At 35.9% G+C, this 20767-nt stretch overlaps 1 protein-coding gene across 3 annotated transcripts in view; it reads right to left on the minus strand.

Moving 5' to 3' along the window:
• The window catches only part of ITGA1 (integrin subunit alpha 1), a 162055-nt gene that overhangs the window by 88508 nt on the left and 52780 nt on the right, over window positions 1-20767 (minus strand). For 2 of the 3 annotated variants that reach the window (XM_015073711.3, XM_053200747.1), the window contains 5 exons: window positions 17108-17228; window positions 3853-3965; window positions 1164-1252; window positions 947-1058; window positions 202-329 (listed from right to left, as the gene is read on the minus strand). In XM_015073711.3, coding sequence (XP_014929197.1) covers window positions 202-329; window positions 947-1058; window positions 1164-1252; window positions 3853-3965; window positions 17108-17228 — 563 coding nt within the window. Of the gene's footprint in view, window positions 1-201; window positions 330-946; window positions 1059-1163; window positions 1253-3852; window positions 3966-17107; window positions 17229-19407; window positions 19780-20767 lie in introns of those variants that run through there. The other variant, XM_053200755.1, reaches the window with a different exon arrangement.

Genomic DNA, 20767 nt, shown 5'->3' on the forward strand with positions numbered 1-20767 from the left:
TATATTTTCTGTTTAGAAAATAACAGGGTCTGCCAGTAATGTCCCTTTAATCAGGAGGAAAAAACAGGGATATGGAATATAAAATTCATCCTGAATATTAGCTTTATTGATTAATTTATGTTCAGAATATATTTTGTTTTATTAAAAATCTATGCATTTTTATCTTTAGAACAACAGAAATCAAAATGCATAGCCACATACCTGTGTCTGTTTAGGACCAATATCCATTCTTTCAAGAAGGTCATTTAAAAAAGCTGTGACACTCTCCCAGGGATAAATACTGTTGGAGCCATCCAGCACGATGACTATGTCCAGTTGAGTGCTGCATTCTGCAATAAAAGGAGTCAACTGTGCAAATTTCGAGTTTATCTTTTTAGATAGTATGAAAGTGTATGAAGTGTTTTCATGGCTGAAATAGGCTCATTTTAAAAAAAGATAAGCTGGTAGTCTACATGGTGGACACATTGCTTCTATAATCAGAAAGAAGTAGTTTTACAAAAATAAAGTTGATAAATACCATTACATTCAATAGCAATGGGTTTGGGATTCTTATCAAGTAAAACATCTCTACTGAATTGTAATTAGCATTGTATGAATTATCTTTGGAAGTTTTCTCAGTATGAATTTATGTAACTGTTCTCATTCTGTGTGTATTTCAAGTGAGATTACTTTCTTCAAAGAGACTCATTCTTTAAATAAAAACAATGTGACAGCTTTAGCTATGATGTTTAAACAAGACTTTGTTAAAGGTTATTTACACTAATATCAAGTCCAAAAATAGCAGTGGGGTTTGGTTATATATTGGCAAAGCAAACATTTACCTAAATTGGTAATGCTGGTAGCTGAGAAAATACTTCAAGCTTTTTGGTATGCTCCTGTGTATATATATGTCTCATTCACTGCTTACACTTTTCAAACATGTAAGAACATCACATAAAATCTGTACCTCGTACAGGAGCAATGGAGTTCACGACTTGAAATGTGGAGCTAACATCAGAACAGATTCCAGTTGTGTAATGTAAATGTCCACATCTATAGGCATACAAGGGCCCACATGCCTTTTAAAAAATTAAAACCATAAGATTAAAAATTATATAACAAATTTTATAAAGACTTACAATGACGGCATTCTTGGCTCATTAACTAACTCCTTGCTTTCTTACCAGAAACCCTCCATTTGGGTTGGTGACTAAAGTTGATCCAAACGTCATGTTCTCCTTTACTTCCGTGACATTGGGAATTGATGTATTAACTAAAAATAGAAACAAACTTTTATGAGGGTGGAAAACAAAGTAAAATTAAGTGCCTTCTCGTTAGGACATTCTATTTGCTTTGTTCATATCATAGCACATTTTTCTTTTGATTCAACTAAATAGTCTTCAAAGTATTATTAAGGAATATAATGAACAAGCTAAGGCTGAAAACCTGGCTTATGTCCCAGAAATGTTGTCTGGATAACTGTCTCAAATACTTCTGCTGAACTGTAAAAGAATGCAGAGCTAGTGGGGCAATGAGAAAATGTGGGACAGCCTTTCACACATTTTTGCTAATTAAAACAAATAGAATACTTACCCTCATAATATTGTAGATATATAAAGGAAACTTAAACACTTACCTTGCATGCTATATCTGTATGTTATAGATGGCCAAGGATATAGCATCACTTCTGACAAGAAGAGGGAAAATGGGTAGTAGAGCAGAAAAAAAAACCCACCAATATATATTTTGAACATCGATTTCACCATCATGGGGACATCATGAAGTTTACAAAGAAAACTAGAGCAAGAAGGAGTAGTGGTCAGGAAGTTCAGGTAAAAGAAACAATGAAGGGATGCCATTTGTCATTCCAGATGGGAATGTTGGGTCTTGAAGCAGGCCAACCTGGCAAAACTGGCAGGAAGTTCCACTTATTCATATTGAAAAAAGACAAAAAAAAGACTGGGCAGGAAAATCAAAATTTTCTAAACCCTGCTTAGCAGAGTGCTGAAATATTTGAAAGTGGCAAAACTCAGGTTCAAGAAAGATTTACCTCACTCTTCATGCCCAAAAGTTTTTCCTACCTTAAGACCATTATAGATGCAGAGTGAGGAATGGAAGCAGAGATTCCTGAATGGTCATACTGTCTTCCTAATGTGAGTACATTGGTCTTTGTCCCAGAGTTTAGCCTGGTTTGCCTTGAAAGCACCTGGAACTGGACCATTATTTACACTGGTCTTGAATAATCTGGATTAGAGTTTTTTATACTAGAGTTGATCCAGGATGAGCTGGGACATTGGGATGTTAGGGATCACAGCAGAAATGTCTCCACTATTGTCGATGCAGCTAAAATCTCCATGCTAATGTTAAAACTCCATTATAGTTTTTGGTAATGAAGGAGTAGCTCCTATTAGAACAAGTCTTTTGCAAATAACTCTAGGAAAAGGAAAAAAAAAGAAAAAAGAAACAACCATCTGAAGGCACTAGAAAGCAACCAAAAGCAGACAGAAAGTGGAGGGAAGTCTAGAAGAGATTAGCACTGGCTGAGTTTCCTGTTTATGTGCTTGCTTTCCCCCAAGGGAAGGTCCTAGCTATGGCTAAACCTCAAACAGTAGTCAAAGTCTTACTGTTTTGAATAAACAAAGGACAGAAATTAGGGTAATGACAGAAGCTGTAAAGTGAAGGGGTATATCTTGGAAAGTAGAGCCACAAAAAGAGAGTTCTAACATACACACGTATGCTCTGTCCAAATATCTGAAGCACTTGAAATGTATATATATGCAGAGTAAACTTCAAACAGCTCAGCTACAATAAGAAGAACTGAATGGAGATTTTAACTGCTTCCCACTGCAGTTCAGAAATTGAGTTCAGCCAAGTAAACTGTCTGCTAAAACAAAAAGTTAAGACTATTCAAAGGCAAATAACAGATCTAGAACCTCTACACTTATAACTCAAAAGTATAATCCAGGACTTAATCCAAAATTACTAAACATAAGAAAAAAAAGGAAATGTGACTCAATCTCAAGAGAAAGGTAATAAATGGAAAGCGATGTTGAGATATTCCACATGTTGTAATTATCAGGCAAGGATATTAAAGCAGCTATTATAACTATGTTCATAAATGTAAAGGAAAATGTTCATAATAAACAGGAAATTGAAAAAAGAGAACTGAAAAACAGAATATTTGAAACAAACCGTTAAAGTATGTGTTATTTTAATACATTTAATACTGTATAGAACACTGAATTGTAAGTCTTGGATAATTCTAGCGGGAATTTTCTAGTTATGTTCTAATTATAGTGATATTTCTATCAAATATATCCATTTCTACATGAATTTACCTTGTGCTATTCTCTTTAAAAGAATTGATGTACTACAATTCCTTCTCTGCTATTTTATTAAAAAAATTTTTTTAATGTTTATTTATTTTTGAGAGAGAGAGAGAGAGAGAGAAACAGAGGAAGAGAGAGAGAGGGAGACACAGAATCTGAAGCAGGCTCCAGGCTCTGAGCTGTCACCACAGAGCCCAACGCGGGGCTCAAACTCACGAGCCAGGAGATCATGACCTAAACCAAAGTCGGACACTTAACCAACTGAGCCACCCAAATGCCCCTGCTATTTTCTTTACAAACAAACAAACAAACAAACAAACAAACAAACAATTAAATTTTGTGGAAGCAATGTAATGGGCCAGGTTTTCGGAAAGTTCTTTTATTTCTAAAGTTCGGAATCAAAATGTCATTTTATGTGAATTTTAATGATAAGAATTGGAGAACATTTATAGATTCTTCTCATATTTTATTGAGTTAAAATTATTTTTAATGCAACTACTGAGTATAATTTAGGATCAGACTTTAATGTAAAGTCTTTACATACCAGGCAGATCCAACTTTACGCAAGGTAATGGTTTGCTTCTCCCAACTGGACACTTATAGACATCTCCAGTTCTGTTCTTGGGTTGACCAACTAAAGGAGAGCCAATAAGCACCCTGGAAGTTAAATAACTCAATTAGCATTTTTGAACAAAGAGAAACATTTATTTTAGTTATTTCATGACTAGTTCTAAGACAATGACAGTAGTTCTCATAGACATAATTATAGTTACCCTATGTTAGTAATGCAATGTTATTGAAAATAAGCTGAGTTTCTTCCCCAAATTGTAGGTGATGTGAATTAAAAAATCATAAAATACATAGAAGAGAGATCTCAGAATATTTTATTTATTGTATTATATATCACTTTATTATATTTTTTATTTGGGGGCTGAAACAATACTTGTTGGTTAAGTCTGCTGCTATATTAGTTTATAAAACACACATGGTAGCATAAGAGACTTTTTCCTAGGAAGAACTAAGAATTTCACAGGGAAATTAAATATTTGATTATTATAAGATTTAATATTAGTATGTACTAATTTGTAAGCACTTAAAAAATAAGGATAGTTATGAGACCCCAGGTTAAAATCACTTACTGTTTTTTCAGACAGAATTATAAAATCAATTTAATAATAATTAATGAAAAAATATAATCATGATTTATTTTAGTCCTAGGAAGCCATTTAACAAGGTCTCCTATGATATCTTCAGGAATAGGATGAATGAATGTAGTTGAGTGTTAAGACACTTGGGTGGATTCACAGCTGCTGATTTGCTGCTGGCTGAAAAGCCATATACAAAGATGCTGATCACTGCAAACCAAAGGACGTTAATTATGTACATAAGACGGTACTTGGGATTGTCTTAGCATATATCTTTATCACTTTTGTGAAGATTCAGAAAGCATAAAGGTATGCGTCAAGGAAATTAATATACCTATTTGGACAATCAGAAGTGTCACAACTAATTGTTTAACTAATAAACTAGTTAAAGTTTAGTAAGAACCTATGTAAATAACTTCACTTAACTACATCAATACAGGATATGGGCAATGTGATTTAATAGGAATTCATGTAAAAAAGACATGGGGGATTTGTTGATAGGAAGTAAGCATGAGCCAACTGTGTATTTCAGTACCAAAAAATGCTAATGTGACCTTAGGCTGCATTGCTGGAAATAGATGCCCTGGTCAAGGAAAGTGATCACCCCTCTGTGCTCTGCACTGTCAGACCATGTCTGTAATCTCCAAATTAAGAGGGACATAGGCACAATGGAATGTGTTTAGGAGACTATGACTCAGATGGTTAAGAGCCTGGTAATTTTGTCAGACCAGAGATGCTTGAGGGAAAGTTGGGGATATTTACTATACAAAAAAAAAAAAAATATCTGAAGGAGAGTCGAGAGGTTCTGTCAACTAAGCGTAGGTACTTAGGGAATATATTTTTTAAAATATATAAATATTTGAAACTCTGTCATATTGAAAGGGATGGGGCTTATTTTGTGTAAATCCTTTGGGTAAAGCTAGTACAAATAGAAGTGTTTTATAACAATTGCAAATACTGAATTATTGAACAGACTCCCTAAAACATAGTTATTGTAATGCCTTTGTAAAGCCATTCTTTATATGCATAAATAACCATTAAAATGTTTAAACCTTTTAATGCATAATTCTTACTTCTGGAAATCTATCCTTAAAAAAAGGCCTAAATTAAGGGAAAAAAGGCTAATGCATAAAAATAATGCTCATAGTGTTATATATAATATGAAAGATTAAAAGAAATATGGTCAACAGCAAGAACTAGTTATTGCAGAGACATTCTATACAATATTTCAGTCATAAAACACAACAGCTAATAAGATTGCATGGTAGTATTAAAAATATTTATGACCCAATTCAAAGTAAAAATCTACCTAATTTAGTGAAAAACTATGACAATTCAAAGTGAAAGATACCAAATTATATTCAATATATTCATCATAATAGCAATGATAATTATAGCTAGCATTTATTAAATTTATACCTTATGCCAGATATTGTTCTAAGTGCTTTCCATATACCAAATAACTTAATCTTCTCCATTAAATATAGCATGAACTTTGGAGCCAGACTTCACAAATTCAAATCATGTTTTTGTCATTTACTTAGTTGTATGATTTAGGACAAATCACTTATCTTAGTTTCTTCATCTGTAAAATAGAAATAACAAGAGTACCTACCTCACAGTATCATCACAAAATCTGAATGAGTTAATGTATATAAAATTTAGCTCATTGTATATGCTATTTAAATGTTGGTTGTTGATGATGATGATGATGATGATGACTTTTTCAGCTGACAGGACTACTCAATCTATGTAAAACATAGATTAGGGGTGCCTGGGTGACTCAGTCGGTTAAGCATCTGACTCCTGATTTTGCCTAAGGTAATGATCTCACAGTTTGTGGGATCGAGCCCCACATTGGACTCTACGCTGACAGTGCTGGGTCAGCTTGGGATTCTCTCTCTCCCTCTCTCTCTGCCCCTTCCCACTTGCACTCTCTCTCTCTCTCTCTCTCAAAATAAATAAACTTAAAAAAAATCCACATAGGTTAAAAAGGAGTTCACCAAAAACCAAATTACATTAAGGACGTTATGGTTAGTGTTCTTTCTCTGAAATTTTTAAAGATTTTTATAACATGATTGATTAAATTAGTTTTAGAGTTAAAACAATTTGAAGAAAAGTAGTGAGCCTACTATTTGGAAAATATTTAAGTTGAGGCTACATAGATTGATCAATGTTTATTAAGAACATTCTATACACCCAGCATTTACATCAGGCCCTGTGGATATGAAATGGATCAAACACAATGGTTTTTAGATTGTTTAAAACTTAGCGGGGAAGCAAAACCATAAATGGATTATTACAATACTCAATAGGTCAGAACTTGGTGCAACTTCAGCAAGGTATTAGAAGCAAGGAGAAACAGCTCCTTTGATAATTCAAATAGCTCAGGGTAGCTGGAGTAGAAGTCAAAACTGTCAAGCTAAATAGAGTCTAGATCAGGAATGTTCTGATAGTCTAGTTTAAGAATTTTAGATTTATTATATGAAGGGGAGAGTTGGGAACCACCAGTGCTTTAAAGAGGGATGTGATATGATCAACTGCTTTATGAAGCTTGTTTGCTTGCAGTGTCATGAATACATTTTTGGGAAAGGGGCAAATTAGACTCAGAGAGTGAAAGTAGGGGTTTCTCGACCCAGACGAGAAAGGAGGATCTGAATTTAGGAAGTGGAGAGGAAAGGAGAACCAATTCTACAAATACTTAGACTATCAGCTGTCTTAGTTTGAGTTCCCCCAAAAGCAGACCCTCGACAAGGACGTTGGTGCAGGTAGATTTAGGGGAGTCAATTCAAAGCACAAACAAATGTGTTGATAGGGAAAATGATAGAGGTAAGGAAGAAAGGCCAATAGAGTGCACTGATAATGTGTTACTTCTGTAGGCTTCTGGGCTCAGTCTTGCTGGGGACCATCTCAGAAACTACATGGAACATATGTGAGCATTCTATGAGCATGGTTCAGGTGCTAAGAGTAAATGCTATTGCCTTAAGAGAGTACAGAGTAAGAGAGCTAAAGGAAAAAAAAATAGCACTTAAGATTTTAATGAGCAAAGGAAGAAAACTAGTAGCAGTGTCCAGAGAAGGAGAGAGACAATCAGAAAACAGTGGTATCACAAAAGCCAAAGAGGGAAGAAAATAAAGAATGGGAGTATAGAGCAGAGTTTTGTTAAAAATGAGGGAGATGGGTCATGCCAATGTGTGTGGGTTTCTTTTTTTCAGGCAAACCATTAAGGGTTTGAGGTGGATTTAAATTTATTATGGAAGGCATCTGGATATGGATAAATGATGTTGAGAAAAAGCTAGTAACAAGAGAAAGGCCAATATTACAGAAGAGAAAAGAGATCCCCTGAGCTGGTAGAAAGTGTGGATCCAGAAGGACAAATTTGTCTTAGAAATGAGGAAAGTCCACGGATTCCCTAGGCAGGGATCTGGGTGGCCCAGTATCCAGAGGTTTGAAACTGTGGTAGATTGCTTGGAATTTTTTTCACTTTTGCAATGTGACATTGTCCTTCACTGCCCTTCATTAATGCAGAATCTGTTTTGCCTCTTGTTGGAACTGGGACTTAGTTGATAAATAGGAGGCAGTCGAAATAGAGACACTGTGACTCCAAAGGCATGAGTAATGTATAGAATTGTGAAATCAATACATTGTACACCTGAAGCTAATATAACATTACATGTCAACCATACTTCAATAATTTTAAAGAATGTATTACAGATTCCACTTCACTCTTTTTGGAAATCTAAGACCACACACTGTGAAGAAGCCCAGTTTAGCCTAATGGAGGAGGAGGAGAGGCAACATGGAGGAGAAGCAATGTTTCAGCTGACAGCACAGACTGCCAGGCATGTGAGTTAAATCGTCTTGGGCCCTCCAGCCCCAAATGAGGTACCAGATGAGCACTCATGCAGTTCCCACCTATGCAGTCCTCAAAATCTTGAGAAACAATATAAATTATTGTTTTAACTCATTAAGTTTTGAGATAATTTGCTATGAGCAAGAGATAAGTGAAACAGGAAGGGAGGATAAAGTTTTAACCTTGGGCCTGTCCCTCCCTTCCTTCCTCCCTTCCTCCTTCCTTCCTTCCTTCCTTCCTTCCTTCCTCCCTCCCTCCTTCCCTGCTTCCTTCCTTCCTTCCTTCCTTCCTTCCTTCCTTCCTTCCTTTCTCCCTCCCTGCTTCCTTCCTTCCTTCCTCCCTCCCTCCCTCCCCCCTTCCTCCCTCCTTCCTTCCTCTCTTCCCTTCCTTCCTACCTTCTTTCTTTGGAAAATAGTAGAAACATGAAATTTAGGGACAGAGGTAGTAGGGTGGTGGGCTTGTGAAGAGTAATGAAGATTTAAACTGTCAGGGCATACGTAGGCCAGTCATGCAGCCCCTCAGGCCAAGATAAGGTCAGGGATGTTCTGGAAGTTGTTTCTAGTGTAGTTGTAGGACAGTCCTCCAAAGACACTTCCAACTCTAAGATTCCATCATCCAAATAGAGCAAATTATTAGTGTGTAGAGGAGTGCTGACTAGTTTAGAAAATGTACCATTAAGTGGGGGAAATTTAGGACAATTGATGAAAAGTGAATTCTTTTTTAAATTTTTTTTTATTTTTTAAAGTTCATTTTTGACAGAGAGAAAGAGCGTGCATGCACAAGCTGGGGAGGAGCAGAGAGAGATGGAGACAGAGAATGTCAGGCTGTCAGCACAGAGGCTGACAGGGGCTTAAACCCCACAGACCGTGAGATAATGACCTGAGCAGAAATCAAGAGTGGGACGCATAACAGACTGAGCCTCCCAGGTGTCCCAGTGAAAAGTGAGTTCTGAACAGCATGTTAATAATAAAGTTACTGTGAACTCTAAAACAGGAGGGAGATCATGGATAGCTCAGGAAAAAAAGGTGGAGACAGAAGAGTGACGGCTTTTAAAACCAAGGTGATGAGGAAGCACAGGTGGTTGGAACACAGTGTGAAGCTGCTGCATAAACCGGAGCAGAGAGCCTGAGAGTGGTAAGCAGCAGACTTTAAAGATAAGGCTCTGTGGTTTATATTTGATGTCTGAGGCAACAGAAAGCTCCTAGAGTATGGTGATCCCTGGAAATAGCAACTGGAAACATGTCCTATCGTGTATTCTGGATAAGCAAGCACTGAGGAGTGAGAGCTCAGAAAGTGGTTGTGTAGAAGGCCAGGATTCAGACAGGGGGTGTGAAAGCTGGGATGCAGGGTGAAGAATGGGTTAGCAGGAATAGGATATAAAACAAGTCTGTGTGTTTTCCTAGGAGCTATTTGTTCTGACATCAAGCTTGCAGCTCTATTCACTACTTAATCCGAAATTAAGTCTCACTTTTCCCACGCTGTATAAAAATAACAAGATCCTAGAAAAGTATCAGCATAGTGTTTATGGAATTTCAGGAATCTCCAGCCTTCTCAATTCCCATTATCTTGCTATATTTTTTTTCTTGCATACTTATCACATTCTGACCTACCTGTTTATTAAGTTTATGATTTATGTTTTGCTCCTTCCTTCCCCAATAGAATACAACCTTTACAACAGCAGGAACTGTCATCTTATTTTGTTCACTTATATACCCTTAATGCCTATAACAGTTCCAGAAACAAAATAGCACTCAAGTGAAGTGAACAAATAAGACTGTATCAAAAGCTCTAAGAATCTGAAAAAGGCAGACCTGGAAATTTATAACTCATGTAACAGGCCAAGAAGTCCTAATTGTGAAGTGTTCTCCATTTTACAGGTTGAATATTTTGCACAGGCAGAATGCCTTAGATGCTTTTGCACGAGACAGGGGGCATTTCTACAGGTCAAGGTTCCAGAGAATCCTTGTTGTTACAGGACAGAATTGGCTGAAAGTCAGAAGGCTGTAGTTCTACATCCTGGCCCTGACACATACTTGCTATATAAAACCTTTGGCAGTTCGTTCTCAGAGTGCCAGTTTCCTGTCTAGAAAATGAGGATGGTAACAATGATATCTGCTGAAACCCACAGGGTCAAATGTGAAGACTCAAAGCACATTGTATCATGAACTATGGATATTGTTATTTTAAATTTTAATGCAAGTTTGCTTTAGCTCATTATATTTTATTTCTATTAGATATTTGCTTTTTTCATGGCAAATGCATTTCCATTGCAATGATCTGTGTGCAGAGTAAGAGGACTAAAATTAAAGAATGTTCTGGATCTCATTACTGACCTCTAGAGAAACACCTCATCAACTCGAAGATCATCAAAGTGTGGGAAATAATTCTCTCTACACTCACTCTACAATGACTAATTCTAATTCTCATTCACTCATTCTAAAAGTTCACTTTATACTCTGTTCTTCTCCATGAAAAAGGTCCAATCGTAATAAAATTTAGTAACCTGAGAAATGTTTGCTATTCATATAGTCATTCTTGTCATTATGATCATTATTTTATTTATTTGAAGAGTAGCTGGTCTGTGACGTCTCTGCTCCATATTTATTTTTTTTCTCTGTAAAAGATAGTTTTCTAGAGATTGTTGTCTCATATTTACATTATTTCATGAACACTCCTTTCACCTAACTCTTTTTTGATGTCCAAGCCAAAGCAACTATCAGAGTGCCAAGTACCCACCAGGCTTTTTTTTTTTTTTTTTTTTTTTTAATGAATGGAGTGTTTGGTCATCTTAGAGAATGAAGTTATATAGTGGACCCATTATCTGCAGTGCTTTCAGTCATGAAAGGTAGAGGGGTGGAAATGGGGTGAGCCAAAGAAATGACAAGTTTAGCAAGGAGAAAAATTCAACTTCAGAAGATATTATAAACAATGCAAAATAAATATTATATTAAAGTTGTAAGAGAAAACGTGATAGAACCTTTGAAAAGTCTTTTTACGCCAAGCCTGAATAGGCTTTACTTAAAACACACATACAACAGAAACAACATCAATCACACGAGTTCCTTAGTAAACCTTACCTGGCATCATAGGGGAAAGGCACAAAGCCAACATATTTTGATATATATTGGATGGAGGATTGGCTAGGAAGGAATCTTCTTCATGAAAGCCTACTTTGAGAGATAGGCCCACTGAGGTCACTGAAGCCCCCACTGAAGCCACTGAATGGTTGCTGGAACAGCAGTTAAAAGGGCTGATGCACATATTAAAAGGAATGAAGCAAAGGAGCCACAGAGTGGAAAGCCCTGAGACCCAACATCTTGAATTTTCCCATTGGGCAGAAACTTTGCCATACTGGTGATTACCACTAAATCTGGAAAGCTTGTGCAATGCGGAGCACATTTAAGTTTCTTCTCTTCAAAGAAAATTATTAAACTAATTGTGTTCTTTGTGAATTTTTCTGAACCACATTGCAATTACTTGGATGTTTCATCTCATAATGAACAACGGCTGATCTTAATCAGAGATATAATGTGTTCTGCTACTGAGAAAACATGTGGTTTTCTGAGCCAAAGATAAAGAAGTAAATTACATGTCACGGTCAACTTCTGAAAGGTAAAGAGGGCATAAGGCTGCCTTTCCTGTTAACTGTTAATTCTTTCCAAGGATTAAAGTAAGGCTTTCACATGCACAGACTGCACTTATAATGCACCAACAAGTCTTCCTTCTTTAGGCGTACTTCAACCAAGATGTAATATGGGTCAGGGTGACTTTTTTTAAAAATCCGAGGTTGATGGGCTTCCAAAACCTGAGTAGTAAATATGATTTATGAAGGTGCCCACCTCCGGAGAAAAACTGAATAACAAAACTCATATTCTCCCAAATATGACATTTATTCCATAGTCCATTTCTTAAAGTAAGTATGCACCCTGTCTGATTTTATAAACGTTTACAGAATATCCAAAGATGTTTCTAAAATTTATTTCACATTACCAATGCCTGGATCCCTTTAAAACAATAGGCTGCTACAATGCCATCCTTCAAGGTTTGGATATTTAGATTTTTGTAGTGTGCTTACTTTTAAATTCAGTTGGCCACACTGCTTTTGTTACTCTGGTATTTCACACCTTTTATATAAGATCATTGTAGACATGGAATGTCAAAGTGGAATTAAATTATCTGACATTCTTATACATTCAAACGCTCACAAACTCTCACATGTATACTAATACATAAAGTCTAAAACTGCAAAGATTGTTATTATCAGCACTTACTTTTTAATATAGTTCTAATAAAGAAAAAAAAGCACCAGCCTAGGAGTGGAGAGACAGGAGTTCTATTTTCAGCTCTGGCCCTGAGTAGTTACATTTCCCTGTGGAAGTCACTTACAAAAAACAAAAACAAATCCTTTATTGAAGTATGGTTGACATATTAAAAGTTGTACGTACTTAATGTATACAACTTGATGAGTTTGGAGACAAGTATACACCTATAAAACTATCACCACAGTCTATGGCATAAACATATCCATAGCCTCCAAAAGTTTCCTCCAACCCTCTTTAGTTATTATCATTATTAGTATTTTGTGATAAGAACACTTAACCTAAGATCTACCTTCTTAGCCAATTTTTAAGTATATAATACAGTATTGTTAACTACAGGCACTGTGCTGTACAGTAAATCTCTAGTATTTATTCATCTTGCATAACTGAAACTTTGTACCCTTTGACAAATACTTTGTTTTCCCCTCCTCTAAGCTCCTGGTAGCCACCATTCTACACTCGACTTCTAGGAGTCTGACCATTTTAGATTCCTTATAAAAATGAGATTATGTAGTATTTGTTCTGTGTCTGGTTTATCTCACTTAGCAAAATGTCCTCCAAGTTCATCCATGTTGTCTTAAATGGCAAGATTTCCTTCTTTTTTTAAGGCTGAATAATATTCAATTGTATGTATACGACACATCTCAAAAATCTATTCATCCATCAATGGACTTTTAGATTGCTTTCAAGTCTGAATTATTGCAAATAATGCTGCAATGAACATAGGTGTGCAGATATCTTTTCAAGATCCTGATTCCATTTATTTTGTATATTTACCCAGACAGCTGGATCATAGCGTGGTTCTATTTTTAATTTTCTGAGGAACCTCTATACTATTTTCCATAGTGGCTGCAATTTACGTTCCCACCAACAGTGCACAAATATTCCCTTTTCCCCACTTCCTTGCCAACACTTATCTTTTGTGTTTTTGATAACAGTCTTAAGAGAGCTATTTTTGACATTATTTTTGCATGTGTGTGTGTTTGTTTTTTCATTAATGATAACAGGGAGTTATACTAGATTAAGTTGTTCAGCCAACAAATAACCATTGAATGTATATGATGTTTAAGGCCCTGTGCTAGATGCTGGGTAATGCACAGAGTTGCAAGTGGGAAGCAAAACCAGTCCTTGCTCTCTAAATATTTCCTCCAATATATTAACTTCTCCCTCTTATCTATATTCCATTTCAAGTTTCCAACGACATTACTCAAACCATTTAAAACCATACTTACCAACTTCCTGATAAAACTTATTTTCCCTTTTGTGTACATTTGTCTCTGAATGACTACCCATTTTCCAACCATCCAGTGTAGAAATCTTGGAATATGTTTGATTCCTCCTACACCTTCATTGGACACTTCCAAACTTCCACCAGGCTTTGATGGTTCATCTAAATTTATCTTGCCTACACTTTTCTTTCATTCCAGTTCTCTCTAACCTAGCTTGGGACCTCATCTGTTAAGCACCAGATTGCTATTCTTGCTTGCCTATAGATTCCCCAGCTTTCAGGCACTTTTTTCTCCAATCCAATTATTTAAATGTAATATTATGTGATTTCCTAAACCAAGTTTCATAAATGGTTCTTTTTTTGCCCTTTTTAAATATAATTTATTGTCAAATTGGCTTATATACAACGTCCAGCGCTCATCCCAACAAGTGCCCTCCTCAACGCCCATCGTAAATGATTCTTAATGCCTGCACTTAGGTCCAAGTTTCTTCGTCTGGCTTCTGAGGTCTGCCATTACCCTTTCCCCTCTACTCTCCCAATGTCAGTCCTTTTTGCTTACCAACACACTCACTTCTCAAATCTATGTCCCTGCTTATGTGGCTTCCCAGATTAGAGTGGCATTGCTTCTTCTCTTATTAAAAGTTAAATCATCTTTCAAGACTCAGCTCAAGAGTCAAGAATCACTTCCTCCTTCTTTTAACTCCCATTGATTTTACAGTCTTTATTATACTGATTAGCACTATTTTTATTTCTAATTATTAAATATGAGCCCTCTATTAGGTTATAAACTTTGTATTTGTCTTATATCTCCATAGAATGTAGCATAAGCTAGACACATGGGATGTATTACATAAATACTTGTTGCTTGATTGGCCCATAGTTTATGCTATGGCTAAAGAAAAACTCTAAATAATCCACCAACAAACATTTGTACATAGACAAGCTATATTTCATCAAGAAAGCAAAATGTATAAGGCACGATCTCTAACCTAAAAAAAAGTTAATATATTATTATTAACATTATCTCACATGTGTGTACAAAATTCTGAATGGTTTGTCTAAAATTCAATTCAGTGTAGGCTCATTCAGAAAGGCCATTAGCAACATCTCCCCCCACCCCAAGTCCCCCGCCCCAACCTTATTTTCCTATCTACTCTGTGCACTCTTGTTTCTTTCCAAATGATGGTTTGGCTGTCTTCCTTTACTCATCTACACATTCACCTTCTTCAAAGACAAATTCATGACATCAGGCCTCCATTCAACCTGATTTTGCATTTTCCTGTTTTTTTATTTTACAGGTATCTTGAAAGAGATTCAAGAATGTAGAAGGCGGAAAACTCACAATAGGATGGGCTTATAATAAGGGACAGAAAGAAACTAAAGAGATCAAATGGGTGTACCATTTGATGAACTCTTTATTACTGGGGAGAAATATGAACCTTTATTACTCTACTAAGATTCATTCAGGTAACTAAGGACTGCTGATAACACATTGCCCTAAAATCAGGGAGCCTGGACTAGATAATAGAGTAAGTTTAAGGGATTTCCTTACATCAGAACATGAAAATCAGACTTTCATAAAATAGGTTAAAAAATTTTGAGTCTCCTTAAGTTCATTTTAAGTAAGTTGTTTAAGTCTTTAAGGCTTGTTATTTGTTATATTTCTCTTTATTTAAAAACAATTGTTAATGTTTATTTATTTTTCAGACAGAGAGAGAGAGACAGAGAGACAGAGAGACAGAGAGTCGGAGTGTGAGCGGGGGAGGGGCAGAGAGAGAGGGAGACACAGAATCTGAAGCAGGCTCCAGGCTTTGAGTTGTCAGCACAGAGCCTGATGCGGGGCTTGACAAACCCTTGACAAACCTTGACAAACCCATCTCACAAACCACGAGATCATGACCTGAGATGAAGTTGGACATTTAACTAACCGAGCCACCCAGGTGCCCCTGTTATATTTCTCTTTAAAATTTATGTGACTAATAGTAATTACTGAAAAGTAACTTTCATATGTATTTTATTTAAAAGTTAAGCTTTTTAAGGAAAAATATACACTGAGTTTCAGTTTGTTATAGCTTACGTCCAAGGAGAAGCTCCGCCCGCTCACATTAATCTCTGAGAAGCAGAGCTCCTGGAATTGCAGGCATAATGCCAGCAGAATAAAATTGGTGTCTAGAGCGATGACTTTTCCCATTTAACCTTAGAAGGGGTGGGGATGGAGTGGTAAGTGAGAGTACAGGATGGAAGGACAGAGAACATATAATTCATACTCTATTATTAGATTTCTCACCTAAGATATTTGTAAGGAAAGTAGAGACTGAAATGCTTCCAAAAATTCTAGTTTGTACCTAGGATATAATATTTGTACATAGAAAATGTGAGAACTCAAGTTCTTACTATTGATCATTTTGGGGAAATTATGATCAAATTAACTGTAAAAGATAAAGTAAAACATCAAAAATCCATATCTTTTTATTTATGAAATATAGTAGAGTGATTGATTACTGTTTTCCTAGGAGATATAAATCCCTTTTTGTTTATTCTTTTAGTTACTAGAATAATTTAATTTACTTTAAGTTATTAAACTGTAGCAAAGTTTAACAAATTCTTGGTCTTTTTTTCCTATAAGTTCCAATTTAAAAAAGGAACACTAAAAATTACGTTAAGTATACAGCAAAAGAGCTTTAATATTAATTTTGTGTAATTTTCAACAAGTTAAATGTGGTTTAAAAGTCATACCTAAAGTGAAATGAACTATCATCAAAGGGTTTAAAAGTGTATAAAAGAAATTCAGTAAAGTTCATTATAAACCATAAATCAAACTCAGTAGGTCAGTAAATCACGAAAAAATTAGTCCAACAATATTTTGTGATATTAACCCTTTCGATCTCATTGGGATCTCATCTGGCTCCCAATACTTGCAGCTGAATTTTAGCTATTCTAAAATGAGAAGAATCAAAGAACTCTTGTCAGAATAACATAATTACAGAACAATGACTATTTTGGACAAGGACCTTCTTTGAGGTCAACACAGGCTTAGAAATCACTAACCACTTCCTTTAATATTGCCAAGGAATTTTCCTTTTTTTTTTTTTAACTGGGTCAGTTTCCATTACCGAATGATTAAGACTGCATTTTCTACCATACATAATTCATTCTGTTGAAGTCTCATTCATAAAACAGACTGTAGCTAAATAAGATTTTCCATTATCTTAGAAGAAAATTAAAAAACAACACAACAAAATCAACCAGCTTACCATTTTCCTTCTTCATTTTCATATTGTTGAACAGTATATCCAAACATGTCTTCCACTGGGCCACTGAAGGTCATTGAATTTTTCACATCAACATTGAATGATACGCAGAAGCCTAAAACAACTTTAAGAGGGAAAAAAAAGTCCAGTTACACAGAGTTAACTAAGATTCCATCATGTTTTGAATTATGGAAGACATGATTAAAAACTGTGCTCTTATTAAAAAGAGCGATGATGTTCAAAAAAATGAGAACTGCAAGAAAGGTCTATGATATTAACTGCATTACTGACTTTAAACCAATACCATGGCTAAAGAATTCAAGTACTGACATTCGAACAAAATCCTATAGTAATTCAGTAGCTATACCATTCCCAAAGCTTGTGATTTCAGGATGTGTGAGAGAGCTGGCAGAAAGTCATGCTTATTTGTGCCTAATGGGAGTTACGGATAGCTTTCCAGTAATGAGCCCTACAGGGAATCATGGCCACTAATGAAATGTAAACAGCTTCATTTTCCTGTTTTGACTACGCAAGTATCACCATTTAAATCCTCAGGACAGGAAGCTTTCTCCTTGCTGCTTCCAAAGGAAAAGCAAGCTGATTGTCTTCACCCAGAAAGGGCTTCCTAAATAGGCCTGAGATTTGCTCTGCATCCCTCTCAATCAATATGCTAGAATCTCCTTAAAGTGTTGTTGGTGGTGATAAACACATAGGTTGCTCTCGATGATATATCTAAATCAGATGACATAGCTAGAGTTTACTCAGTGCCTGGCACATATTAGATATTCAATGAGGGCTAATTCTCTTCCATTTCCTTGTAGTTCAGGTAATGAAAACACTTTACAAGTGAGACTCTCTCCTAAAAAGAGTTCTGAATGGTGCCAAATTCCATGTTTGGTGCTAGTTTTTAAAGTATACTTGTGAAATCACAAAGTATTCCCCTCCTAGATGAAATTAAGAATTCTTTCCAAAGAGCACTCCCTTATAAAATTACAAAGCATCATGAGATACATTCAGAGGTGATTAAATTCACTGTCCTTTGTTAAAATCATGATATAGCTACACATATCCTGAAAAATTCTCTTTCCTTACTCATTATAAAGTCTTCCATAAATATAGTCTAAATTCAGACTCAAACTCATTCTATACTCTAATTTACTATCTTCAAATTTTAACATTATTAAGTTCTTTTTTTGCCCAGGGTTGTACCTAATTTATAGAAAATTTTGTCCTTAAAAAAAAGATATTTATATATACTTATTTATGAAAAAGGATACTTATGTATACCTATTTATAAAGTTGTCCTTGATTTTTCCAACTGGAAATAATCTTTTAACTACTAAACCATTCTCTTTCATCTTTTAAATATCTCTCATGAAAATAATTATTAAATACTATTTTATTTACATTGTAATTATCTGTGTGTGGTTTTCTTCCCCAAGATTGGAAAATTCTTAAAAGCAGAGACTCTCTTACTCATCTTTCTTATCCCTTCCCCCAATCTAGCACAGTTCCTTGTACACAGATGGGCAATAACATATTTGTAGAATGAACACATTGAAGGAGAAAGTGTACCAGTTGAAGTTAGAAGTGAACTGGCAACTGCTTCATTTTAGTTCAGAAAGACTTAATGGAGATGGAAATTTTCCAGTTAGATTTTTAAAGGGAGGGAGAAAGTCAACTTGGCAGTGTGAAGAAAATATGTCCCAAGGATTTGGGAGGGTCTCTGCAAGTAGTAAGAAGCAAAGTGGGACAAATATGGTTACAATATCATAGAGAGATTTGCCTGGCTGGCGTGGAAAATGCAGAAAAAGAATGGATGGGTAGCATAGGTCCATTTATGTACATTTCCTGCTCATACTTCAAGTGTGATGAAGAACAGCTGGTTACCATCTTCTGCGTAATTGCCTTTCATGTATTTGCAGACAGTTTTAAACACAGTTCACTCTACTCCAGACTATTTAGTCTCCTACCTATCTCTCACTGGTTTATTTATTTTTTAAATTTTTAATAGATCATTTTTTTTAATTTTTAAATATTTATTTATATTTGAGAAAGAGAGTGAGACATAGACTCCAAGTGGGGGAGAGACAGAGAGAGAGACAGAGAGAGAGAGAGAGAGAGAGAATCTGAAGTAGACTCCAAGGCTCTGATCTGTCAGCATACAGCCCGACGTGTGGCTTGAACTCATGAGCTATGAGATCATGACCTGAACCAAAGTCGACTGAGCCACCCACGTGCCCTAAGATTATTTTTGATATGAGAGATACACAAAGTAGTATGTCTACAACAGGATTTCTCACCTCTAGTGTTATTGACATTTAGAGTCAGAAAATTCTTTGTTATGAAAGTCTATCCTGTGTATTGTAGCAGCATGTGTGGTCCTTGTCCACATGATGCCAGTAGTACTGCTTGCATTGTGAAGATCAAAAGTGTCTCCAGACACTGCCAAATTCCCCTGGGACCAAAATTGTCCTGGGTGAAACTCACTCTTCCATAGATAAGGACCAGAACACCACCACCAAGAATGTTGTTGAAGATGATGGAGAAACAACTGGCCTGCAGACCAGTAGCATTTGTATCACCCAGAGCTTGTGAGGGATCCAGAATCTTAGGTTCCACTCAGATTTCCTGAATCACTGTCTCCATCCCCACAAGATCCCCAGAAAGTGCGATTCCTGTGAAGGTTTGAGAGGAACAAGTCTATAATATGGTACCCCTCTTTCATAATGTTGATACAGGTAACATAATTTACCTAACTTAAAAGTATTCACCATCCTTTAGACAAAAGGTGGGGGTGGGGGAGATTATCTTTAATCAGGGTCAAGTTCACCCCTCTTGAAGTATTTTTCCAGAAGTTTATTATCCTTACTGTATGTTCTCCCAAAGGCCATTCATGATACTCCTCACTATAAGACCAAGAGCTTTTGGTTTCCTTTTTAGGCCTGTTTATTCCACATGTTGTGTGGAATGTCCGGGGGTGTGTGCTGCACTTTTTTTTTTTCTTCATTTCCTGTCCTCAGAATTCTACAGGCAATTTGCCCAAAGTGATCGTAAATCAGTCTCTTTCAAGTTTGTTAAGGCACAAAGGAGCCTGAAGCACAGGAGATGACATAAAAAAATAGTTTACATCTTGTTCTTTTGATTTAAAGGAGCACATAAACAGTGAAAGCTTCTCGTGACTTTGAGTTCGATGTTCATTTTGTTATACTAAGTTGTCTTGGAACTTTCTGTACCAGAGGTAAAGCAAAAATCATACTTATTCTCCATCAAAGCCAAAAAACAAAAACAAAAACAAAACAAAACTGAGGTGGCTTAAGCAGTCATATAAGATGAAAATGATGGGAAATAAAACATAGACAATAGTCAGATGTCAAAATGAAATTCTGATTTCCATGCAGCAGCAAAAGGGGGATTTTTCCCTTAATAAGCACAACATTGCATACTTATTATGTGTTGCTCTTCACATGCTCCTTCTCATATAATTTGTCCCAGGCCCTACAATGAAATAGTGTTACTATCACCACTGTACAAATGGAGAGTCAGAGGCTCAGGATAGCAGAGAAATTTGCCCACGTTTCCCCAGGATTCCCAAACATTCACCTGAATTCAATATCTACATCTTATCCCTAAAACTGAAAAGGGATAGTAGAAGGTGATGCA

The sequence above is a fragment of the Acinonyx jubatus genome, chromosome A1 (genome assembly GCF_027475565.1).
Source record: "Acinonyx jubatus isolate Ajub_Pintada_27869175 chromosome A1, VMU_Ajub_asm_v1.0, whole genome shotgun sequence".
In the NCBI taxonomy this organism is placed as follows: Eukaryota; Metazoa; Chordata; class Mammalia; order Carnivora; family Felidae; genus Acinonyx; species Acinonyx jubatus.